Here is a 25,704-nt window from a genome sequence, read left to right on the forward strand (position 1 = left end):
ACCAGAAGACGGCCGGTGGGGGCCTCTGGGAAGTGTAGGCAACTGCCTTCTAGCGCCCTGGGATGCAGACCCAGGCGGCAGCACCAGCAGCAAGAATGAGCCTGTGCCGAGGCATCAGAAATGAGGGGCATTGGGGAGCCTGGCTGGCTCAGTTGGTGGTGCGTGTGACTCCTGATCTAGGGGTCATGAGTTCAAGCCCCACACTGGGTGTAGAGATTATTTAAAATCTTAGTTAAAAATGACATTACTTATTTTTTTTCCAAAGATTTTATTTGAGATATATAGAGAGAGGAGTGGTGGGGAGCAGCAGAGGGAGAAGTAGGCCCAAGAGCATGGAGCCCCATGTCGGGCTCCATCCCAGAACCCTGAGGTCATGACCTGAGCCGAAGGCAGACGCTTTACCGACTGGGCCACCCAGGTGTCCCCCAAAAGATCTTCAAAAACGGAAAAGAAACAAGGGGCAGGACTCTTGAGATGCTGTGAAGAGAAGTGGGCTCATCACGGGTAACACCACTAGCAACAGAATGACGCACAGGTGCACGGTGCTCCTACAGCAGGGAAGGTCCCCAGGATTAGAAGATTCCTTCATTCTCCTCCTGTCTTAAGTCTGAAGCTTGTTTCTTATTTTAAAAATGGTGAGCACTTTCCCCCTTTTCTGAAGCCCTTTGGCCCTTTCCTTACTTCTCGACACGATGAGGGACTGTGGACACCTGCCAGTCTCGTAGGCTGAGCTTCCCGCCCCAGCTCCTCCTTGAACTCTTCGGCCTCCCTTCACTCTCCGGACTCCTTCCTCTTCTGTTTCTCTCGTCTTACCCCACCCTGCTTTCTGGCCTGTGGAAAGTGAAAGGCGAACCTTACAAAAAAACAGTAACAAGCCGGAGAAACACAACGTCTGAAAACTTGAAAATGCGCCAGCTGTCCAGCCTGTCCCTTGTGTGGGCCAGAGGCCCCCCGGGGGGTGGTGTCTGCCCAGCAGCTCCTCGCTCATCCTGGGGATGCCAAGGGCGCTCCCACCTACAGAGGGAAGGAGCTCCTGTGACCAGGAGCTGAACCCCGAGGCTGAAGCAGCACCTCCTGCCCCCGCACTGCACAGGGCAGGGCCGCACTGGCCCATCGCTTGGCAACAGGCCGGCCTCTGCGTGGGGTCCGCTCTTCCTGCCACTCTGATGGGCTCCCAGCGCGCTCAGAACGGAAGCCACGGTCCTTACCTGCCGGCCTGAGCACGTCCCACTCCGTGACCACATCGCCTGCATTCCCTGCCTCACTCCCGAAGCTCCGACCACCGTGGCCTTTCAGTTCCTCCACCTGCCCGAGCACCTTCCTCCCCTGGGCTCCTTCCCACAGCTGTCCCCGAGGACGAGCATCCTACCCCAGCCCTTCGCATGCTGGGCTGTTCCCCTCTGCAGGCCGGGGCTGCAGGATCACTTCTCAGAGAGGTTACCTACAGCTCTCATGGTCTTCTTCAGAGCACTTCCCACAGGAGACGGTCCTATCCTCCTGTGGCCCTTGTACTTGAACGTCAGCTCCGAGAGCAGGGACCAGAGCCGCCTGGCTCCCCGGCTGTCCCTGTGCCCAGCAGTGCCTGGCACGTATTTGGGCCACGACCGCAGGTGACAGTGCTGAAGGGAACGCTGTCCTCGCATTCTTGGCCTTCACCTTTTTTTTTTTAAGATTTTATTTATTCATGAGAAACACAGAGAGTGAGGCAGAGACACAGGCAGAGGGAGAAGCAGGCTCCCTGCAGGGAGCCCAGTGTGTGACTCGACCCCAGGACTCTGGGATCAGGCTCTGAGCCAAAGGCAGACACTCAACCGCTGAGCCACCCAGGCGTCCCTAGCCTTCACCTTGTAATGACATAGCACGCACCAAGTGCTAAAATCACTAGGTCATTATGGCTGAAGGCAGAGGGAAAACTTTCTAAATACTGCAAATGTCAGTAAGCCGGGTCATCTGTGACCTCTGGTCTTAGGGTCCCCTCCTCAGGAAGAACAAAGAGCAGTAAATTTCAAAACGTATGAGACTTGCACAAACATGCTATACAAGTGTACATTTTATATTTTGTAATCACTACCCAGGTGAGGGACAGAATCTGAATCAGAAAGCTGGGCAGCCCAGGTGGCTCAGTGGTTTAGCGCCGCCTTTGGCCCAGGCTGTGATCCCTGGGTCCCTGGATCGGGTCCTGTGTCGGGCTCCCTGCGTGGACTCCGCTTCTTCCTCTGCGGGTCACTCATGAATAAATAAATAAAATCTTAAAAAAAAAATCAGAAAGCTTACACAATACTTTGTATTTCCCAGTCTTTTTTTTAATGAATTTTTAAAGATTTTATTTACTTATTCATGAGAGACAGACGGAGGGAGGGAGGGAGGGAAGGAGAGAGAGAGCGCAGCAGAGACACAGGCAGAGGGAGAAGCAGGCTCCATGCTGGGAGCCCGACGGGGACCTGGGACTCAATCCCAGGTCTCCAGGATCACGCCCTGGGCCGAAGGTGGCACTAAACTGCTGAGCCACCCAGGTTGCCCTAATTTTTTTTTTTTTTTAAGTAGGGCAACACGCCCAACGTGAGGCTTGAGCTCACAACCCCAAGATGAAGGGTCACATGGTCTATGCCTAGGCTGGCCAGGCACCTTTTTCCATGAACTTTGAAATCCAAGTTGATTTGATCAGGGGGTGAAAAGAACTTGCCACATGAACACTGAAACCTTACGGGGTAATTTACTTTTGGAGGGTGCTTTACAGTTCACAAAGAGCTTTCTCATTCCCATCCCCTTTGCTGCTTACCACTGACTAGGAGGGAGGTAGTGGCGGGCAGAGGGTCACTGACAGGCGGGGACTTCGATCTTTATATGCTAGGCACTTTCACACCTCCTAACCCCAACATCGGAGTACTCCCATCTCTGTAAATGAGGAAACGGGTTCAGCACTTGCTCTGCCTGGGGTCACACTGCTGAGTGGCAGGACAGTCCTCCCACTCTACGTCTCAGCTCCATCCAGTGGAGCAGCTTCTCCTTTCAGAAGAGCCTTTTTTTTTTTTTTTTTTTAAGATTTATTTATTTATTCATGAGAGACACAGAGAGAGGCAGACACACAGGCAGAGGGAGAAGCAGGCTCCATGCAGGGAGCCCGATTCAGGACTTGATCCCAGGACCCTCGGGTCATGCCCTGAGCCGAAGACAGATGGGCTTCACTGCTGAGCCACCGAGGTGTCCGTCAGAAGAGCTTTTGACCGGCTTCATGGACACCCAAACTCTTGGTTTTCCTTTTATTCAATGGTCAGTTCCTCCCGGCCTTCCTCCTTTGCTGGATTTTCCTTCTCTCTGCCACTTTGAAATGCTGCGGTGGGACTGTTTCACTCCATCTACACTCTTCTCCTGAATGCATTCATTCAAGGTCACCGTTTTAACTACCTAGACAATGTGTGGAGGCTGAGAGAATTAGGGCCATTCAAGTTTAACATTGGCCCAAGTACAGCCATTGTAGCTTCGGTAGCCATCTCCGGCCACTGTGACCAGGCCACTGTGACCAGGTCCTGAATCCACCTTACCCCAGCTACAGTAAAAAACACAAAGCACGGCCTTATTGGAATAAGGAAGCAAGAGCTTGTGAGACCTCTTTACTGGAGATTCTCACACATACCCCCCCTTACTGAAAAACCCCACCTTACCCCTAGAGCAGTCCATAAAAACCCAGCTGTAACACATCTTGGGGTCCAAGTCCCTGCTCCGCTGTGTTGGGTATACTTGGACCCAAGCTTGAGCTTGCTAATAAACCCTCGTGTGTTTGCATCGGTGTTGGCTCCTTGGTGGTTTCTCAGATTTGCAATCTTGGGCACAACAAATGTTGGTTCCTAAATTCCGGTTCAAAAAATTAAAAACAAAACAAAACAAAAAATTCGGACTCCAGCTCAAATTCCAGGGTCTCATGTCCAATTTTCCGCTCAGCACCACCACTAGTGTTTGGCAATTAAAACTTAACGTCCTCCAAACCAGACCTCTCCCCAAAGCTGCTCCTGGGGCAGTGCTCCCCATCTTGGCACGTGGCACCGCCATCCCGCCCCTCATTCCCATCCCACCGGCAGGTCGTGGTGGCTCTAACCTCGGAGGTCTCTAACCCGAGTCCTGCCCGAACCTTGGAGGTTTCTAGCGTGAATCCTCCCCACGCCTCGGAGGTCTCTAACCCGAGTCCTTGCCTGAACCCCGAGGTCTCTAACCCGAGTCCTGCCTGAACCCCAGAGGTCTCTAACCCGAGACCTCCCTGAACCCCGGAGGTCTGTAACACGAATCCTCCCCACGCCCCGGAGGTCTCTAACCCGAGACCTCCCCGAACCCCGGAGGTCTCTAACGCGAATCCTCCCTACACCCCGGAGGTCTCTAACCTGAGTCCTTGCCTGAACTCGTTGGTCTCTAACCCGAGTCCTGCCCGAACCCCGGAGGTCTCTAACCCGAGTCCTTCCCAGCGCCTCACTGGGGCCTGGCAACAGCCTCCTCGCCGCGCTGCTCGACTTCTTGCCCCCCCCCCCCCGCCCCGCGCCTCCTTCCTCTCCCCAGGGCTTCTGGGCTCACTGGGAAGAACTCCGAGATCCACAAAGCCCTGGCTGCCTCCGACTCCGTTCTCCCAGCTCACCGCCCCTTAGCCACGCCGGCATCTCCTCCCCGCCCAAGTACGGCGTGATTCACGCAGGACTTGAACTCCCCGCCCCGAGCTCAAGACCTGAGCTGAGGATGCTCGGCCGCCCCGGGCACACCGCAGCTTGTCCGCGGCCTCCGCCTTCTACTCCGCCCCCCGCTCGCACCCTCCCCGCTCCGCCGCGCCGCTCACGGCAGCCAGAGGGATCCCGGAACTCGCCCGACAGATCCCTTCGGCCGCTTCCCACTTAGAACAAGAGCCAGCAGAGCCGAGGCTCCCTCGCAGTCCTGCTGCAGCACACCGGGCTCCCGGAGCGGCTCCAGCTCTGGGCCTGCGCCGGCGTGGACCCCGCCGCGAGGCAGCGCCTTCTCGGGGCCCCCCGCCCCGTATCTCCGCGGACCCCGCTGCGCGATCGCCGCCGAGCCCCCGGGTCCCGCACCGCGCAGGCAGGCCGGCCCCCGGCGGGAAGCCCCGCCCCCGCCCCCGGCGCGCGGCATCTCGGGATTTGTAGTCCGGCCCCGGAAGGGCAGGCGCCCGCCCCCGCGGCCGCGCCTCCCCGACACTACAACTCCCACGGGGCAGCGGGACGCCGCTCCCGCACCCTCCAGGCCGGCAGGCCGCCTGCCTCGCGGCGGGTTCGGCGGCCGCCGCGGGGCGGGGCGCGAAGATGGCGGACGCGGTCGCTGGCAGAGACAAGTGCGGGGAGCCGCGGCTCGTGTCACTGCCCCTGTCCCGCATCCGGGTCATCATGAAGAGCTCGCCCGAGGTGTCCAGCATCAACCAGGAGGCGCTGGTGCTCACGGCCAAGGCCACGGTGAGGCGGGCCGCGCGGGAGGACGGAGGGGCGGGGGGCCGCCCGGAACCGTCGCGCCCCCCTCCCGACCCCCCCACCCCGGCCGCGGGGCGCGCGCCCTCCGCCCCGCCCGCCGTCCCCCTCCTCCTCCTCCTCCTCGGCGCGCCTTCCGCCCACCCACTCGGCTTGCCTCGCTGCCCCGCGCAGCTCCCGCCCTCCCCCGCGCGCCCTCCGCCCCGCCCACCGCGCGCCGCTCCCGCCCTCCCCCGCGCGCCTCCGCCCCGCCCCTCGCTCCCGTCCGCCCTAGCGCGCCTATCGCCTACCCGCTCCTCCGTCTGCGGCGCCGCGCCCGGCCCGCGCAGCTCCCCTCCCGTCCTCCCTTGCGCGCCCTCCGGCCCGCCCGCCGCGCCGTTCCCGCCGTCCCCCGCGCGGGCCCCCGCGCCTTCCCGTCCCCCGCGTGCGGCCTGTGCCTTGGGTTTCGGGGCCTCCCGCACCTCATCAGCGCCCGTGGTACCTGCGCGCGCCCAGGTGCACCTGCCTGCATCTTAGCGCCCCCGGCCCTGTGTCGGCTGCGGTTCTGCCCGCGCGCGGTGTCCCTGGGCTCGGGCCTCCGCCGCTGGGGGCCGGGGGCTCCGTGCTCCCGGGGTCCCGGGGATCTTCCTTCTGTTTCCCGTTAAAGGGTAGAGTTGAGTGAGCCCTAGAGGCCCAGAGCCCCCGGGCGCCTGCGTCACCCGGACATCACCCGCGCCTTCACGCCTCCTTGGGTTGAGAGCCCCGGAGGGAGAGCGTCCCCAGCAGCCTTGGCCTCGGGGTGCTCGGTGTCCCCGCCCGGCACGTCCCGCCTGCGAGGGTGAGGGCGCGGGGCGCGGGGCGCGGGGCGCGGGCGGGCGCTAGGACCCCTCCCTCCCGGGCCCGGAGGGCGTTAGAGTGAGGAGCGGTGACCTCGAGGCTCCAGGCTCCGCTCAGGCGGTTGCTTTAGGGGAAGGTGTTTGGGCAAATGGGGAAACGTTGTAGGGAACCGGCTGAGACGCGGTGCTCGAGGAGAAGGCCGACTGCGCTGGGTCAAGGAGGCAAGTTAGGAGTGGACCGAGCTGCAGTCCTTGCACACTTCCAACCCACGGCTGAATGCCTGGTCAGCGTTTTGCCTGCATTAGGAATCTAAAATGGCTTTAGGGCAATGCCTGCTTCCCCACCGGCTTAGACCCCCGCGGGCTTCCTGTAACTGGAGAACCCAAGATAATCTGCAGTCTGGTCACCTAAGCCTTGATGTAATTTAAAAAATTAAGTTCTGCGGTAGGTTTTTAGAGCATACCTTTCATTTTACTTTTTCGTTTTGTTTTAGGAACTCTTTGTTCAGTATCTAGCCACCTATTCCTACAGACATGGCAGCGGAAAAGAAAGGAAAGCTCTCACCTACAGTGATTTATCAAACACTGCAGAGGAATCGGAAACTTTTCAGTTTCTTGCAGGTACTCAGTCTTTGAGACATTCTGGTTAAAACATACATAGTAATTTACACCTTTTTTTTCTTTCCTTCTTTTTTTTCTCCTGTTTTCACTGAAATAGACAATTTTTTTTTTTTTTTTTTGCTGCTTTCTCCAGGTGCCAAAGTTTACCATGACCTGGCACAGGAAGACATTTGTAGTTTTGTCAGAGTATGTTTGTAATGTGGTTCACCTAGAATGGTAACGAAGTCAGCAACCTGCACAGGGATGTTTGGCTGGGTGGCTGGGTGGCTGGGGGAGCCTGGCTGACCCACCCCTCAGACTCCTTATCACTGAAGGGAAAACTCTGGGCTGGTCTACGTGGCCCTAAGAGCAGAGAAAGTAATAGTTGTGGACAGGCTGTGGGGGCCACAGCTGTAAAGAGCTTCCATCTGCCTCCGAGGCCAGTCGGCATGTCTCAGGTAGGTGGGCAGACTTGCTCATCACCAGCACATACAGGAGCACATAATTTGCAGTCCGTGGAGTGGAAACAGGTCTTTGGCAGGAGTCAGGAGGCAATACTTGTTTCCTGCTATTTCACCCAGAAGCATGGTTGGAATTTTGTCTTGTTTTGGAAACTGTTCTAGAGTTCAAAGCAGGAACTAGCACATTTTGAAATTTGCATTGCTGTGTTCGTGGTCTGCCAAAACCAATTGCTGATGTTAGCTTTATATTTTTAAGATATATTACCAAAGAAGATTTTAGCTAGTAAATATCTGAAAATGCTTAAAGAGAAGAGGGACGAGGACGAGGAGGAGAATGACAGCGATGATGGGAGTGACGGGGACGAAGCAGAATCCTAGACCAAACAGGAAGTGCTTTAGAAATCACCCTGCTGAGGACCCTCCTGGATTAGCAGCATTGCTTGGAAGTAAGCACAGCGCTGTGTGACTTTAGACTCCTCACTTCTCAGAGACTTCAAGTACATTGGATTTCTTCCTGGCTAAGATAGAGCACCTGTTGTGCCCACATCACAAATGGCCAGAAGAAAAGTGACCCAGACAGCAGCCTCTCTGAGGGGCCCGCACTGCAGTTCGGGGGCACAGAGGCACCAAGAAAGCTGCCTGTATGGTCAGGCACTGCCAGTTGATCTGCTGCAGCTGAAAGCTGTGGAGGCAGACAATTTTGCTTCACTTTTTAATTTACAGATAGATTTTGAAGAGCTTCTAAATACCAGTTGTATAAATTCATAGATGTATATCTGGAAATTAGTTCTTGTAAACAACTAGATGTAGTTTGAGCTAAATACATAGTATATGGGTAGTATGTTACATTTGAAAATTTAATGATTTGTTCAAATACTACAATTTTATTAACTGTAAAGAAATAAAATTTCTTTATTAGAAGCTGTACATAGTTTTAGTCAATGCTTTGTGGAACTAGTTTTGGAGCTCTCTATTCTAATGTCTTGCATATTATCTGAGAAGTCTGCAAAATTTAAAAATAAGCGTTTCTAATACTTTCATTCTCGGAAGAAAAAAAACTCAATTAAATCAAATACGAAAAGAAATATAATCTCTGTATAAACATATTTCTCTTAAAAACATTTTATTTTTTTATTTTTATTTTTTCTTAAAAAACATTTTAAAACATGTTGTATATTGAAAATCTCTCAGGGCGCCTGGGTGGCTCAGTTGAGCATCTGCCTTTGGCTCAGGTTATGATTTCAGGGTCCTGGGATCAAGTCCCACATTGGGCTCCCTGCTCAGCAGGGATCTGCTTTTCCCTCTGCCTCTGCTCCTTCTCAAGTAAATAAATAAAACTTAAAAAAAATGTCTTATTTTACTGTTCCTTTCTTTATACTCAAATTGTTTTTATTCTTCACAGAGAAAACTACAAGCCCTATTTTTTTTTCCCCCACATAGGGTAAATTTTTGGCTGTTTTTTTAGTCTCTCTCTCTTTTTTAAAAAGTTGAATTAGGGCAGCCTGGGTGGCTCAGCGGTTTAGTGTCGCCTTTGGCCCAGGGTGTGATCCTGGAGACCGGAGATCAAGTCCCACTTTGGGCTCCCTGCGTGGAGCCTGCTTCTTCCTCGGCCTGTGTCACTGCTTCTCTCTCTGTATGTCTCTCTCATGAATAATTAAATAAAATCTTAAAAAAGTTGAATTAATTTTACATCCAATAAATCATCCTTTAATAGCCAATCTTTTATGTAAATATCAATATATGGGACAGTTCCCCATCACCCCAAATTTTCCCCTGTACCCCTGCAGTCCCTTCCTTTATCTGCAGGTAACCACTGATACTTTGTTCCTCTCGTTTTAAAATTTTTAATTTTTTAAGAAAATCTTCACTTCAATATACAGTTTTGAGCTTTGACAAAACCAGTTCCACAACCACAAGATTCAACAGTTGTATCACCCCCCAAATTCCCTCTTGGTCAAAGTCATTTCAAACCCTTTACCTTGGCAACCACTGAGCTATTCTTTACCCATGTGAAAGTTCACAAACTTTTTCTGGAAAGGGTCATAGAGAAAACATTTTAAGATTTGGGGGGATAATAACCTGTCACAGCTGTTGACCTGTGCCATCATAATAGAAAAGCTGCCGTAGACGATACAGAAAGGAATGAGTATGGCTGTATTTTGGTGAGGTTTCATTTCTGGATACTGATGTTTGAATTGTGTAATTTTTATGGGTCATGAATTATTCTTTTGAAATAAGAACGTGGGCAGCCTTGGTGGCGCAGCAGTTTAGTGCCGCCTGCAGCCCGGGGCGTGATCTTGGAGACCCTGGATCGAGTCCCACGTCAGGTTCTCTGCATGGAGCCTGCTTCTCCCTCTGCCTGTGTCTCTGCCTCTCATTCTCTCTCTGTGTCTCTATGAATAAATAAATAAAATCTTTTTTTTTTTTTTTAAAGAAATAACATAAAAACCATTCTTAGCGTATAGGCCACACAGAAACACAGTGGGCTGGCTCTGGCTCGCAGACCATGGTTTGCTGACCTGCCTTTCCCATGTCACATGGATGGAACACTAGTACAGAGCCAGGGCATACAGCCTTGTTTGGTTATGTGTAACAGGAGATGCGTGTTGTTGCAGGGCAGAATAGAAGAGGAAAGATGCAGGTTGCATGGGTGGCTCAGTCCTTTTTATTGCTAAGGATTACCTGGTCTGGATGTATAGGTCAACAGAGCATTTCCAATTTGGGTTGTTTCCAGTGTTGATGATTACAAATAAAGCCCTAGAAACCTCTGTATACAGGTTTTGTGTGAACATAGGTTGTCACTTCGATTGAGTATATACTTAGTAGAGTTTTGTGTTTAAGTTCATAGGAAACTGCCAGGCTTCTAAAGTGGCTATGCCATTTTGCATTCCCACTCGCAATAAATGAGCTTCAGATGCTCTGTATCCTCTGCAAAACTTTTATTTCAGCCATTTTCATGGGTATAGGTTTTCATTTGCATTTCTTTTATGACAAATGAGCATCTTTTGCTTATTTGCCATATTTTCTTCTTTTTAAAAAGATTTTATTCATGAGAGACAGAGAGGCAGAGACACAGGCAGAAGAAGAAGCAGGTTCCGTGCAGGGAACCCAACGCGGGACTCAATCCCGGGTCTCCAGGATCACACCCTGGGCTGAAGGCGGCGCTAAACCGCCAACCCACCCGGGCTGCCCTATTCATATTTTCTTTGGTCCAAGTCTTTTGCTCATCTTTTTACTGGATTTTCTTTCTGTTGAGTTTTGAGGATTTTACATATTCTGAATACGATCCCTTTGCTTGATTTTGGGATTTGCAAATATTTTCTTCCACTCTGTGGCTTGTCTTTACCGTCTCTTGACAGCATCTTTCAAAGAGCAGACATTATTTATCTTTGAGAAGTTCTTAATTGGGCAAGTCCAGTTTATCAGTTTTTTTTCTCTGGGGATCATGCTTTTCATGTATCTAAAGACTTGTCATCAAACCCAAAGTAGCAAAGATCTTCTATGTATCTTAGTAGGCTCCACGCCCAGTGTAGGGCTTGAACTCCAACCTTGAGATCAAGACCTGAGCTGAGATCAAAAACAGGTCACTTAGCTGACTGAGCCACCCAGTTGCTCCTCTCTGTGTATCTTTGTATTTTTTATTGTTGTGGTTTGAACAACTTTTAAAATATCTCTATCTTTTTAAATGCCATCCATGGCCTCTAGTCTGTGTCTCCACTAACATATTCCTGTTTAAGAGAGCCCCAGGGGGAAAAAAAAAAAGCAAGCCCCAGGAAAAATATTGTATTTTGTGTCTAACCAGCTGAAACATTCTTAACCCATCCAAAGCACTTGAAATCCAATTATTCGGGGATTTCTCCCCTTCCTGGGTCCTCGAGCTACATGCCAGTCTGTTACAGTAGCTTGCTAAATGGTGTCATCTTGTCTGTAGCCTCTTTCTTCTTCTTCTTTTTTTTTTTTTTTTTTTAAAGATTTTATTTGAGAGGGAATAAGTGGTGGAGCGGGGAAGAGAGGGGGAGAGAGAAGCAGACTCCCCGCTGAGCAGGGATCATGGGATCCCTGGGATCCTTGGGATCATGACCTGAGCTGAAGGCAGATGCTTAACTGACTGAGCCACCCTTGCAACCCATCTCTTTCCTCTTCTATTCTGGTATCAGATTACCAGAACACTTTCATGAAGATTAGTGTTTCCTAATCAGAAATGTTAAAAATTGGGATGCCTGGGTGGCTCAGTGGTTGAACGTCTGCCAGCAGCCCAGGGTGTGATCCCGGGGTCCTGGGATCAAGTCCCACGTCAGGCTCCCTGCAGGGAGCCTGCTTTTCCCTCTGTCTCTCTGTGTCTCATGAATAAATAAAATCTTAAAAAAAAAAAAAAGTTAAAAACAGCCGATATTAAAGTAGCTACTGGGGGGCTGCACCTCCTCTAATATTGTATACATTTTCATTTAATCCTCCCATCAATTTGACTACCTTCCTTACTGGACCTTGCAGCTTAAAAATGAAGTTGCTTCCCACTCTATGTGGGTTACAGTCTTTACTTGGACTTCAGCACCCTTAACACTGATCTTACTCTTTGTATCCTATACTTTTCTTACATTAACCTTCCATTCATCCCGGTATGACACCTCATCCTCTATGGAGCATAAACAGCTTCTGATGAAACATTTCTTTTCTGAAATTTTCTCCTAATTCATGTAACACCATCATACAGTTTTAAATTTTAAAAAAGATGTATTTATTTTAGAGGGAGGGAATGTGGGCAGGGGGAGGGGCAGAGAGAAACTCAAGCAGACTCCCCACTGAACACAGAGCCTGTCTCAGGGCTCAATCTTACCACACTGAGATCACTACCTGAGCTGAGACCAAGAGTCAGACACCCAACCAAGCGAGGCAGGAGCCCCACCATCATATAGTTTAACAGGAAGAATGTCACAAAGTTTGGCCTGTAGCATTATAGAGCTCCTATTCTCTTCTTCCAGTTTCAGCTAGCATGTCCCAGGGCCAGTGGCACAAAGGTGCTGTCTGGTTTTATTTTTATTCTTATTTAAATATTGTACTTATTTATTAGAGAGACAGAGAGAGAGAGGCAGAGACACAGGCAGAGGGAGAAGCAGGCTCCATGCAGGGAGCCCGACGTGGGACTCGATTCCAGGATCCTGGGATCACGACCTGGGCTAAAGTTGGCGCTAAACCGCTGAGCCACCCAGGGGCCCCTGCTGTCTGGTTTTAGATATTAAGTGAGAAGTACAGGGTCCTGGATATCTTAGGCAGGGTGGGGGGCTGTGGGGGAGGAAGTTCATCATGATTTTGTTAAGGAAAAAAAGACTGGAACAGAATATACCAGTCTTTTAAGAAAAATTACCTGTTAGTGTTGTGATTATAAATAAAGTTTTCATCTTCATATTCATCTGAATTTTCATATTCTCTATAAGACATAACATACTCTTCAAAATCAGAAAATAGCCTTCAGCAGGAACAAAGTATTATTAGCCTGCTTTAGTGACAATGTACATGCATCCTAGGGTTTTCAGCCATTTCTTTGGCTTCAGTCCAACCCTCCTTTCCCAACAGCACCTACTCTTCACAGTACAGATAGTGGAAGTCATGAACAGCCCAGAGTGAGGCCACCAGGGATTTCAGAGTGGTAGCAGTACGTGTAACCCCTAGCAAGGGCAGAGGGAGTTATGACCCACCAGGATGAGAACCCTCTGATTCCCACACAACATGGACCTCAGGACTTGCACTCGATTGGGGCTTAGTTGAACGGCTTTTTACTTCATCCTTTCTCATGGCTGCTAGGGTAGAAACACCACATTTCCCCTAGATACCACATTTATTTTTCTAGTTCATTCCTGTGATTTTCATCCCCAGGCCTGAATTCTCAAGGACTAATGCCCAGTTATTTTGAATACATTGTTCAAGGAACAGGTCCAGTACTTGCAGACTAGGCCTCTAGACATCATCATTGAAGGCAGGCTCTCACCTCAGAAACCTGTGCAGAAGGAAGTCCCCAAATCGTGAGTAATTGAAGATCTTTTGGAGAGGCGGCTGTAAATATGAGGAATTTTATTTTATTTTTTGCTGACATACTATGAGGCAAAACAAAATTGACACCATACAAAATAACTTTATAAAATATCATTCACATCATATTTTATCAGATTTACAGCATTCTGTGCATGTTAAGTATGTAAGGAGGTGAAAAAACACTATGCCAAACTTTAGTATTAGTTTATATACACACAGTAAGAAACAAAACAAGTAACTGTTAGGTTTTCCATGAATTTATTGCAAAAATAGTGCAAACTACTTAACCTAGTAAGCTGTAAAACAAACTCGAAAGGACCCAGCTAAGCTTAAACACGACAATAGATGCTCAGTGTCTCAGCCTTTAGCTCACTTCACCAGTTTATCTTTTGTCAATCCAGACCACTCCCCATCTGTTGGGTGAGGGTGAGTGCTGGGGATGGAGAAACGCAAAGACTGGCTCTTCAGAGACCACAGCCATCTGGCTGCCTGATGCCAGCAATTCCTTTAGGATCATGCTACTTGCTCAATGGCAATTCTGTGAGGTCTGGGTTGAAAACATTTAGATGCCATCACGTCTAAGTCTGACCTTAGGAAGAAGTTCTCCAACCTCTTGATGACATGGAGAAAAGAATTAAGAAAGCAGCATGAACAGAAAGGACTGGGAACATTATTGTCTGCTTGCACACATGGTACCCTTTTGCTTAGGTATATTTGGGTAAAGTAGTATTCTACTGGTGGGCAACCTTTGAACCAGATACTGAAGTTAAAAAGACAAAAACAAAGGATACTGTATCCTGACAAGAGTAACTTTAAGATTTCTTCCAACAGTCTATTGGGGTCCAAAAAGCATAGCTCTAAAAACAAAATAATAAGAGCAAAACAAAATGCTACATATAAAAGCTAAAGAAACAAAATGCAGCATATTCAGGTTCTTTTTCTTGAGGTACCTATATAAATTTAATCACCTGCCCCAAAGTACTCTTGTTAGGTCAAAGAACAAAATGCTGACTGGTGAGCCAATTGCGGGGCATTCATCACTACTGAGAAAGTGCAACAATGCCGATCTGTATATGCAGCATACTAACGGGGGGAGCGACTCTTTACAAAATAGAGCTGAAGTACTGACCTGATGGACGCTTGACAATGAAAACACTTAACTAGAATCATCCCATTTTTTTGAGATCCTGCAGCAAAAAGCCTCCCAAGTCAACTTTCAAAGTTTTGCCACTAAGGAATGTTGGTTCTCTTGTAAAATTCAGAGATCTCTTTAAAATAGTAAAACTATATACTACAGGAAAGATCCCTAATTTTTATTTCTTATTGGTATAAAATCAAATTCTTAAGACTCCAAAATATTGTGTTACCTCCAAAGAATTAAGTTAAAAAAGATCACCATAGTAGGAAAAGTCTAGAATTGTAAACTGCCAAATATAAAAGCATGGAAAGTCTTCGATCTCCTACCTTAGTTTCTCACCTGCCAGAAAGCTTGCCTAACTCGCGGCGGCGACCCGGGGCCTGCTGCTGAGTGCAGGCCTCCCCCCTCTCCAGCCGGCTCCTGCACTCCCCCTTCCCTCCGGCTGCTCACGGTCACCAGCACCTCCACCAGGACAGATGGAATCAACCACAGTCCACTGGCTGCACATGAGATGAATGTACCAAATACGCCAGAGGAGAAGGGGAGCACGGATGGCGAAACAAGAAGAGTACGCGTGAGTTTCTGGGCTGCCCCTTCATTGGCACAGAAAATGAAGAGAGCTGTCAGTATATGCATAGAAGAGCTTGGAATTTGCTTGTAAAATGTTAATTTGCTCTTGGACATCCTTTTTTCCTTTTCACAAGAGGGCAGTTGGGATTTCAATACATATAACTAGTTGGCTGGGGGTAATCTATCAAATTCCATGGCCAATTGGGCTTTTTCTCCCCACCTGCAATATAAAATATTTCATTTCATGCTGATTTTTTTTCAATGCATTAGGACTCAACACAAAAGGCACAAAATAAATAAAAATATTATTAAATAAACGGAAATTATGATTTCAAGCTTTGTGTGGAGTTACATCTTGCTGTTTGGTTACTTTTTTCCAATTTAATTTGACAGACTTAGTAAATAGCACCCAACTGTTTAACTGAGGTAGATCCACATTGTAAAGAAAGCTGGGTCCCCTCCATTTCATTTCTCAATTTAAGATGCTTTTACAGAAACAAAAATCCATATAATCCTATGCAGAAGCAATGGCAGGTGGCACTACCTGAAGAAAGCTTAGAATGTGAGCAGGTCAGCAATTAAGATTTATGCCCAAATCATACTCTCCATCAGCCATAAATAAATCTCAGACTGGAGGGAAAAAAAACCAAACATTTAAAAGTAACCCTGAAAAAGTCTCTAGACTTTCAGAACAGGTCTTCTTGACTGCCACAGAAATGCACAATGGTCCATTTTCATCAAGCAATGGCAACAGCCAAGCCAGACCAGAGAGAGAGAGAGAGAGAGAGAGAGAGAGAGATCTGGATCACTGCAAATTTCCCTTTGTAACTCTGGAGAAAAGACTGGTTCAATTATGATATAGCATCTTGATCTGAACAGTTTAAACTCACTGCCTAATATTTTTGCATACTCTGAAACTTACAATTTTAACATCTGATTAAGGCTTGATTTAAAGTGGCATTACCACCTAGCGTCATGCAAGCATTGGACATCCTCAAAACACACGGAATGGTATGAAACGAGACAAGGACGTGAAGCCTCAGAAGTGTATTTAGCAGGTACGATAATTTTATAACGAATTTTACAATTCATGTAGCAAATGAGAAATTATACAGAGAGGCCAATGTATATAAATACTAGTTTATACAGGAACTTTCAATTTACAAAACAGCACTGCACGGTTTCTCTACTGCAAGCACACGACGCCGTCACAGAGACCCCCCCACCGCCCTGCACGGCTCTGAACGAGCCCGCAGATAGTTCGCAGAGTACCACCTGCAGGACACCCGTGTAGCTGCTCGGCTTCTTAGAAAACACTACACTCGCAATGGTCACAATACATGTTGATTCAAAATCTCTTCCAAAATGTTTCTTTGTGGGGGAAATGAAGAACAGGCAAGATCCACCTAAGGAACTTCTGAATTCATTTTTGGTTCTTTTTCAATTATTTTATAAAAATAAAATAAAACTAGAAAAGTTGATAAAACTCAGGGTTAAAAGCCCTCAATACGTATTAGGTAAGTAATCTGAAGTGTACCAGAGGTAAGACAAATATGCATGTAGACACTACATTCTTTTCTTGTATTTAATGAGTAATTAGCCACTTTGCTGCACAGAAACTTACAACTATTCTCTTAAAACTTCTTAAGTAAAAACTCACTTGCCTCTACAGTTATAAAACATGAATTCATACCTTCAACAGCTACATTAAAATCCACTATCAAACTCAGGATTCAAATTTCAGTTTAGTGCTAAACTATATGCTTTCAGGATTTCAGTCATGTGTATATTTGGCTTTGAAGAGGAACCAAAATTATTAACGTAGCATCCCCTCTGCAGCCAGCACCTCTGCCGAGGGAACAACCATGCCTTTCAAAATGAGGGTTTGGTAGAAGGAAGGAAGGGCCAAGAGGAGCCGCCAAGAATGAGTTTCTATGCATTTTAAAAATAAATAACATTGGATTATTTCCCCCACTTAAAAGCAATAAAATCATCTCTTAACCCTCAACAGGGTTAAGGTGTTTTTTAATTAGACCATCAGCCAAGAAACTGCTCAATACCTGGCTTGGAAAAGTTCGAGATAAAAAAAATGTATTTTACGCATGTCAGAACCGGGAGTCCTCTATGCACGGCTCACCCAAGTCAGCAGCTTCCCCGCACACCACAAAACAGAGCCACACAAACGGAAAAGCATCCCAAAGTAAGGACAGTAGGACTGAGTAGCACCTTACGTCTGAGGGCTTCACACGCAATTCACAGAGACACGATTCCAATTTTCATTCTAAAAATCTAGTTCTGTTACACTAAATATGCTTGTTGAGTGACTCTGAGGACAAAACCACTGGGTTGTGTTGATGGCCGCCGCCAAGGCCTAAGAGATGGATCTTGCGCTGACTTCCTGGAATTCCAGCAGATGTGGACTTGGGAAGGAATTCCTTCAACTATGAGAACCTAACGTTTTCTGACACGAGACAGTATGCATGGGCATCACAGTTTACAGAGTCAGGAGTTGAGGAGCAGATACAGCTTAGAAGGCAGAAGGTCAATGATTGACTTGTGGAATGGTACAGGCTTACTTCCCAATAAAAATGCAGCCCCAACATGATTGAGAAAGGACACTGAGGACCGGACTTTAAAGGCACAGCGGCTGAGACCGGGTCTTCCAGAACACGCTCAGTCTGGTACCAAAGGAGACCAGAGGAAGGCCTGGTGCCACCTGCTTCCTGGGTCAGAGGGACCTGCCCTCTCCCACACCCCGAGATTGTTCCCACAGTCTCTAGAGTTCCAAGGAGCCTTGGCTCCCCAACACAAGCACCTAGTTCTGCCAAGTGGTGCCAAGGAGCCAAGCATCAGCCTGCAGCACACCCCCTGGCCTGGTTGTGTGGGGTGTTCTTGGGTTCAACTCATGGTTTTAAGGACCTTGATTCAGAAGCTACTTAATGAGGGCGGCCTCAACATCTAGTTCCTGGAGACACTTGAGGGGCAAGAGTTAGTATTTGGTGTTTTAGCTTTAACTCTGAACTACTGAAATCCAAAGAGGTCGTAAATAGAAGATAATTCAGCCTCCTGCCACCCCCCAGAAAGGGGATGGGAGTGAGTTGAGGATTCAACTCTTCTGCATACCACCAAGGGCGTTGAAAGATGTTAACGCATTGAAATTTTTCACATCGACCAATAAGAGAAAAGTGTTAACAAAAGCACCAGTAATCTTCAGTTCCCTCTTTTAAAATAACCTTTCATGAATGCGAAGATGGCGGGAGAGGCCCACCCCAGGATTCTGGAGATCTGTAACGCAAAAAGCTGATGGGTGGGTCTGAGTTCAACAGTTCACATTACTGAATCAAGGAGGGGGCCGCTGTGCAGTGTCCCCCAAAACACCCTGAATGGGATCCTAGTTGAAAATGAGGCCAACCCAGAGCACCCAAGCAAGTTCCAGAAGCATGTCAGCAGACGTTGTGGGTTACCCACCCTACACATCCATGCATCTTGGGGTGGGCTCTATCTACAAAACAGTGTAACTGCAGAAGTACAAAACATTCTTAGAAAGACTGCAAAGGACACTTAGCTCTTTCAGAATTAAAGCACGCCATGTAGCATGAAAAGCATCAAAACCCAAAACAACAGTGCTAAAGGCAAAAATTTCCAGGTAACGTTGTATTTGGAACCTCTCTGGGCCAAAGTCAGTGTCTGAGGAGTGTCCGGTAAGAGGGCAGAGCAACCTCCACACAACCAGACATCTGTAACTGCAAAATCACCTGCCTGTCCCTCAAGAATATAACAGCAAACCAATGGAGGTGTCTTGGAGCAGATAGGAACCATTCCAAAGACGAGACAATGTAGAGAATGTAAAAACAAGATCCGAAGAAGGCAGAGGATGACACCGACTGACCCACAGTGTGTGGGCAAAGGACATTCTGACAGCAAAGTGGTTAATCACAGGAGGGGTACTCAGAACGGTAACAAACTCCCTCAGGACAGACTGCCCGTAAGTTAGCGTCAGGGGAGCCAGGGTGCTGGCAGCAGGAACTCCTACTTCAAGATGCTGGCTGTGGACCCTGTGTCCACAACAGAGGGCCTTGGACTCGAACAGAACATTTTGCTTTTAAACTGTAGATCATGTTTATTAAGTAGGGAGTGATGGTAACTCAAGGTTCCAAAGTCAAAGGTCAACTATAACTGCATGGTTTTTTGAAACCATACAGCCGCTTTAGACGTATTATTTGCATGAGAGTCGGTGTTTCAGCACCTTCGTGATTTTACAGAGTGTACAAAAAGGGAGAAGAGAGCAGAGGGAGCCATTTTCAACCCATTCATAAGTAACACAGAGAAGAAAGTGCTTTCTTACAGCAAATAGGAAAGTGAAAATCCAGGACAACAGGCCGTTTCAAGGTTTCACCACCCACGGCCCTGCGTGGAGATGTTCCCGCCAGCCTGTGAGGACGGTGCGGAAAGCTTTTCCATTTTATTCACGCTGGCTGCGTAGAACCCTAGATTATTGAGCTGGGCAGCCCTGAGGAGTCCCCGGTCCACCTCTGATGCCTCCGAGGGGGAGGAGGGGACTGCCCATGGGTCACAGTATGGCACACACATTTTCAAGCCAGAACTAAAGAGAGAGATGTTCACAATTCAGTTTATTCAGGCAACGTTTTGGCTTTTTTCAGTGTGGATAGCTACGCTTAAGAGCAAACATGAACCTATTGAGAATTCAGAGGTAGCCTTTATCTGCATTTATTTTTATTTTTTTTAAACTAAAAGGTATTTAGAAACCACCTTCTGTAGTGATTTGGCTAAGCCAATACATTCACTTTAGACAATAAAATGGCAAAACATAACCAAAAAAGCATTAGGGAGGGCACCACGACGGCATCGACGCTACGTGAACACACACTCACGACTGGTTTGGGTCTAAAAGCTCCTTTGTGTGTCTGATACCGGGTAGCCTGACCACAAACAATCACACACCGTGTGCCGGAGCACACACTTCTTATCTAGCAAAAATCACAAGCCATAAAGGAACAGCACTGGATTCCAGGTCTCTCTAGCATCTATGCATTAAGCCGCAAATGACAGTTTTGACACAACAGTGATCTCATGGCTTCAAAATGATGGCTGACCAAAGAGAGGCGAGGGAGGCCCTTGCTTAGTGGTCTATTCACATTGGCCACACAGATGCTTCCTATCCAGACTGTCAGATGCTGGATGGAACTGGAAGAAAATGCTTTCAGGAGCCACGGGAAACAGCAAGGAATTAGACCGAAAAAAGTGTTCAAAGGATTTATAATCAATCCTCTTAAAATCAAACCTTCAGACCTCCAGGGGAGAGGACTCTCCTTTCTATAGATTGCAGAAAACCTACTTCCTGAAAAACAAGAACACGAGGCTAATTTGTCCTTCATGAATAGTCAACAGACACAAGGCTACAGAGGCAGAGCGAGGTCCACGCAGCTCTAACACATAATACTGAAAACATAGCAGTCCCCTACAATGTAGCGACGTGTTGTGTTCATATCATTTTTGCTAACCTAAATCTATTTACAATCATTTCAAACAAGTACAGCAGATGCAAAGTTGGACACAATAAAAAGGAAGTTGTCAAAAAATCAGTGCAATTATTTTGAGTTGAAAATTTTCCTTACAAAAGAGTCAGCATGTGTGTATAACACAGACAGCCCCATCACAAAGTCACACGTGCACCGGGTCTACACTGAAAACACGTCAAGGCGGCCGAGCCTGCAGGCAGGGCAGCTAGAAAGAATCTTCTTGGTTACTTTGGGGAAGGGCTTAAAATATAAATAAAATATTTGCATTCTGAGAGTGAGGCGCACAAACACTGAGGAAGTTTCTGTTTATTGTACATTCCTTTCTCATGAGAGTGAGAGATGAGTCAAAGAGAGGTCACAGGGAGATTTCTATGGCTTGTCTGGGCCACTGGGATTGTCCACTGTCTGGATTATGTCAACTTCTAAAGCTCCTCCTAATGGAACTGCCTTAGGTGTAGGAAAATGCCCATGAAAAATCCTTTTAACTGTCCACCAGATCAAAGTCCCGTTGAAGGAGTACATCCAGATCCTGACGGCTCCACGAAACAAGCCAAGTGCTTCCATGACGACGAGCAACCGAGAGAAGCCGTCCCAGCCCCCCAGGCCCCCTAGAGACAGTCTGGTGTCCCAACTGCAGGACGCTTGGCTGGTCTACCCTTAACATATTGTATCAAATATATAATTTGACTGAAAAACTGCCTTGTAAAAATAAAATTTAAATCACCCTGCAGATCAATGTAAAATTACATTGCTGCATATATAAGAAAAACAATTCATCCAGAAAAATTACATTTGTGGCTTTCAAAAATAAATCATCCAGCAAACTTGCAGGTAAACATTAGGCAATTTATAAAAGTTGGGGAAAATAATTTCTATCATATCCATCAGGTACCACATGCACTGGGATATATCCACATCGGCCAAATCGAGCCAGAGCAGAAAGAAAAAAATAAATAGCAACATTTGCATTTAACAACAATAAAAATAACATATAATATAACATCAGTAAAACCACCCCCCAACCCTGCTGTAGGAACTGAGCTCAAACTGTCTTCCAATGAGCACTCTGTAACCAGGGGTAAACATCAGTAATGGCAGTGACCACGGCCAGCCTCAAAGAGCACAGACATCACTCTGTCCCCACCACGGCCCTCTCAGGCAAGCCCGCCCAGTGGCCAGGGGTGGCCGGCAGTTCTAGAGTGTGGACATTCATCCAAGGGAGTGTAAGACCACTACCAACAAGCAACATCACCTTAAAAAGTAAAAGCAGACCCTATAATGTATCAAAAGTGTCTAAGGGGAGACTTCTCAAAACCCAAACCAAACCAAACAATCCCTTCCTAGAGGTACGAGTACGCCTAGTTTTACAAAAATGTATCTGAACTAGGAAAGTCTGAGCGTGTCGAACACAAAGAGGATGGACTCTCAGCGGCACCGTCCTCGGCTCCCCTGGGCTTCCTTCATTGCTTTGTCACTAGGGCGACAGTGGGGCGAACAAGACAGACGGTGGTGAAGGGATGGGAGCGGTCATTCTTCTTAAAGTGAACATTTTAACATCTACTAGGAAGAGTACCAGTATAAGAATCTAATCAGGAGACCTCTTTTAAAGAGACGAGATAAATCCCAGTTTTTCTTTTAAATGAATCCAGATTTCTACATCATAATTTTCACATTCAGTTTGCTTAAAGCAAGGCACACCTTACTTAACAGTGGGGTGGGGCAAAGCCAGCGCACAGACACCTCTCAAATCTGCATGCACCCCAAGCCTCCGGGTGGCTAGACGCAGGCAGAGGGCGGAGCTACCCTGGGAGCCCTCTTGGGGTCACGGGGGTGGGGTGGGGGGCAGAGGTAGCCCGGGCGGGGGTGCAAGCACAGTCAGAGACAGCAAGGGCCCCTTTTGGCTTCCATGTGAACAGGGCTCAGACTTAGTCTACAGGACTTTGAGGTTTTACGCTGTCTCAAAATTTATCCTAATAATGGGGGGATTGGTAGAAATTTGGGAAAACAATTATTTACCTGAGAAATTGTAACTACAGCCATTTGAATTCTGAATCATCCGTCAGATGTGTACAAAGGTATGCAGCTAACCTAGCTGGAGATGTTTGGTCTATTAATGCTTTTAGTATTAAAAGTTTTATAAAACAAGCATAGGGCTATAAAAAGTACCCTTCTCAAAGTACTTTGGCCCACTAAAAGGAAAACCTTTCCTTCAAAATGATTAAAAACAACAACAACAAGACATTTAGGTCTAACTTGCCACTGGCCTGCGATCTTTCCTAGGTGTTAGCTCAGCGAGTACCTGCCTGTGCTGCCGCCAAAGGGCTCCTCCTCCGCTGGGCCCTCGGTGCTCGAGGGAGAGCACTCCTCAGAAAGCTCTAGATCAGAGGTCCTGACTTTAGGCAGCCCTGGAACCTCAGTTGATGGTATAAAATACAGATGCCCAGCCCCGGCTCTGGAGAATCGGATTCAGGAGTCTGCATTTTTACCAAGTACCACCACTGCCTCGACCACCAGGACCCTGCTGCAGGTAGCAGAAACACACCTTTGAGACACATGGTTCTAGATGATCCTCAGAATGGCTGAAAACTAACCTAATTTCAGATTTCAAAAGTGTGTAAGTGAAAAGATTCCCTCCTTAAGCTTGAATGCTCCTGGTAATTTCAGCCAAGAGTGTATTGGTATCCTTCTGAAAATAGGAGAAAGTGCCACTTGCCAATAAAACGACAGGGAATTGCAACATTTCTTAGAGCAGAGGCTTCTGTTCGTTTAAAAAGACCAAAAAAAAAAAAACAAAAAAAAAAAAAAAAAAAAAAACCACCCAACAAACAAACCCCCAAACAAAAAAGATACAGCAAGAAGAGGCTAATGCCATTAATAAGACACCCACATGCACACACGGACACACACACGCACACACCACTCTGAGTATATATCTTCACAAATAATAGTCTCCCCTTTGTCATCGCCGCCGAAATCTAGGCCGAGTGTCCATTACAGCTCCGCCCGCGGCTCCCCTGCCCCCCCCCGCACTCCCCCAGCACCCCAGGGCCGCGGGCGACACACAGGGGGGTGCCTTTTCCGCCGCAGTGCCAGAGGTAAGTGTCAGGCTGGGCTCGGGGGGCCGGCAGCAGGGAGAGGGAGGCCGACAGAGCACAAAGCAGCACTAGGGGAAGGCCCGTCTCCTCCCCTGAATCTCTACACTGAAAGTGGATTTGATTTTTTTTTTCCTTTTTAAATTGTCCAAAAGGACAAACAGCCCACTTAGCACAAACAGAGTTGTCCGCTGTTACCCTTTTCAAGTTGTCCATGGTTATCATGCTTAGTGCAATGGTTTCTAGCTGGGCAAACCCACACGCAGGGCCCAGGATGCAAGGCTCTTCTGCTGGCGCGGTGTCCACCGAGGGCAGGGCTCGCCGGGCCCGTGCCCACGGGGCGCCTCCGCCCACGGCTCTCTGCGCGCTTCAGTGCATAGGTCCTACGGAACTCGTCTAACAGAACCGGACAGAGAGAGGGACACTCGGACACACGGACTTGTTTCCCGGGAATGGAAGAATAAATACATTCCATTTGTGCTTAATCGGCCGAGCAATGCACGGGGGGCAGGACGTGGGGTGGTGGCGAGCGGCCGCCGGGCCCGCGCTCGGTCCCCCCGAAGGTACAGGCTACGCAATCTACGCGGGGGGGAGGCGGGTGGCGGTCACATTGACTCAATTGCATACTCCTGTACGTAAGCACTGAGAACCACAGGAGGTGGTCCAGTCTCCAGAACACTCTTGATATGCGAAACAGATCACAATAAGCACCCCGAAGTCAATAAAATGAAAAAACAGCATCTATCTATCACATTAATACTGCAAACCAGATATATATATTTTTTTCTCTTACATTAAAGACATAACAGTGAAAAAGGATTGTACTGTATTTATCACCACAGACCCGTATTCTTTAGAAACTTTGGAAAATAAATGTCACAGTCCTATAGGACAAATCTTATGATTAGACTGTCGGCATATTGTCTTTTTTCTTTTTTTTTTTTTAAATAAATTTTTATTAAAATGGCACTTGTCTGCCAATCTCTCTGGACCTATAAATGTTGTAAACACACATGGCCCATCCTCTGCCCCCGCTCCTTATTTCAAGCTGAGTGAAAGGCAGGCAGTGGCAGGACAAGACACCCATGGGCGCCTCGGCGGGCCACCTGCCCCAGGTCCTGAAGAGCTTGCGTCAGCCCTGTCAGGAGCACACTAGTATCACTCTGACATAAAACTTTAGTGACCACCTCAGAATGCTCAAGGCTTTAAAACCACAGCCACGATCTGCGTTGCTTTCACTCTCTGAGAACGTTCACAGCTAGTTTGAGCCCACCAATTTCATAGAGAATCATGTGTTAAAAACAAGTAAATTGAATGACCAAATAAATTAAAAATGTTTTAAAGCCCTGAGTTCATAGACTGGTTTTAGGAGATTTTTAGGAAACACGGGACTCTATTTTTAATAAGCAGCTTATAGATTTTGGCAAACCATATTTCCTACGACAATGGGGTCTCATACAGGTCTGCAGTTCAAAATCCAAGTTTGAAATCTGGGACGGAAGGCATTCTGGAAAATGGAGAATCTACTAAAATCAATGACGTCTCATGTTCGATGCTGGCTGTCACGGAAGGGCTGGGCATCTGTTGGTCTGAGTGTAGCTGGTCTCATGTGAATCCAACTCGGTACACAATCGTAAACACTAAAACACGTCAAGCAAAGTACATGGTGCGCAGTGTGTCCTGATGAACCTGGACTGCCTTTGCCAACGCTTGATGGTCTCGTCCATTACTCTGCCCGGAGGTATGGCTTCCTTCGGCACTGCGGGGATGGGAGGAGAGAGAGAGTGTGCAGCCTTTAATGCACCACGAGGCAGCGTGTGGGTAACTAGGTAAGACTATGCACTAGACGTCTGGGGTGGTGGCCATGCGGCTACCGGGCGGCAGTGTCGGTGCTGGCCTCCGGGTGTCTGTGTCACAGTCGGCTCCAGCCACAGGGACCCCACTGCTTCCCGGTCTGAACACGGAGCTGCCAAAGCGTGTTGCAGAAGTGCCCCCTGCCATGACCCCAGCC

At 47.9% G+C, this 25,704-nt stretch overlaps 2 protein-coding genes and 1 long non-coding RNA gene across 7 annotated transcripts in view; 1 reads left to right on the top strand and 2 right to left on the bottom strand.

The window, feature by feature from the left end:
• Positions 1-248: 248 nt before the first annotated feature.
• Positions 249-4,433, bottom strand: LOC144283385 (uncharacterized). Its single transcript, XR_013351941.1, has 2 exons — positions 1,446-4,433; positions 249-831 (listed from the first exon to the last, which is right to left on the bottom strand). It is a non-coding gene; the product is annotated as an uncharacterized LOC144283385 (long non-coding RNA).
• A 765-nt stretch (positions 4,434-5,198) lies between these two features.
• Positions 5,199-23,328, top strand: CHRAC1 (chromatin accessibility complex subunit 1). 3 transcript variants are annotated; one of them, XM_077847385.1, is made up of 3 exons: positions 5,199-5,438; positions 6,760-6,886; positions 22,882-23,328. In XM_077847385.1, exons 1-3 carry the CDS (start codon positions 5,292-5,294, stop codon positions 22,992-22,994), a joined length of 387 nt encoding a protein of 128 aa, XP_077703511.1. In that variant the 5' UTR covers positions 5,199-5,291; the 3' UTR covers positions 22,995-23,328. The 3 variants fall into 3 exon arrangements, with proteins under 3 accessions (XP_077703511.1, XP_077703512.1, XP_077703510.1); XM_077847386.1 differs by lacking the exon at positions 22,882-23,328 and adding an exon at positions 7,020-7,576 and having other exon boundaries at positions 5,204-5,438; XM_077847384.1 differs by lacking the exon at positions 22,882-23,328 and adding an exon at positions 7,583-8,674 and having other exon boundaries at positions 5,212-5,438.
• AGO2 (argonaute RISC catalytic component 2) overlaps positions 13,376-25,704 on the bottom strand; it is a 111,789-nt gene continuing 99,460 nt past the window's right edge. For all 3 annotated transcript variants that reach the window (XM_077847381.1, XM_077847382.1, XM_077847383.1), the window contains one exon: positions 13,376-25,452. In XM_077847381.1, the coding sequence (XP_077703507.1) occupies positions 25,344-25,452 (109 nt within the window). In that variant the 3' untranslated portion in view covers positions 13,376-25,343. The remainder of the gene's footprint in view (positions 25,453-25,704) is intronic.

This window comes from Canis aureus, chromosome 14 (genome assembly GCF_053574225.1).
Source record: "Canis aureus isolate CA01 chromosome 14, VMU_Caureus_v.1.0, whole genome shotgun sequence".
Classification (NCBI taxonomy): Eukaryota; Metazoa; Chordata; class Mammalia; order Carnivora; family Canidae; genus Canis; species Canis aureus.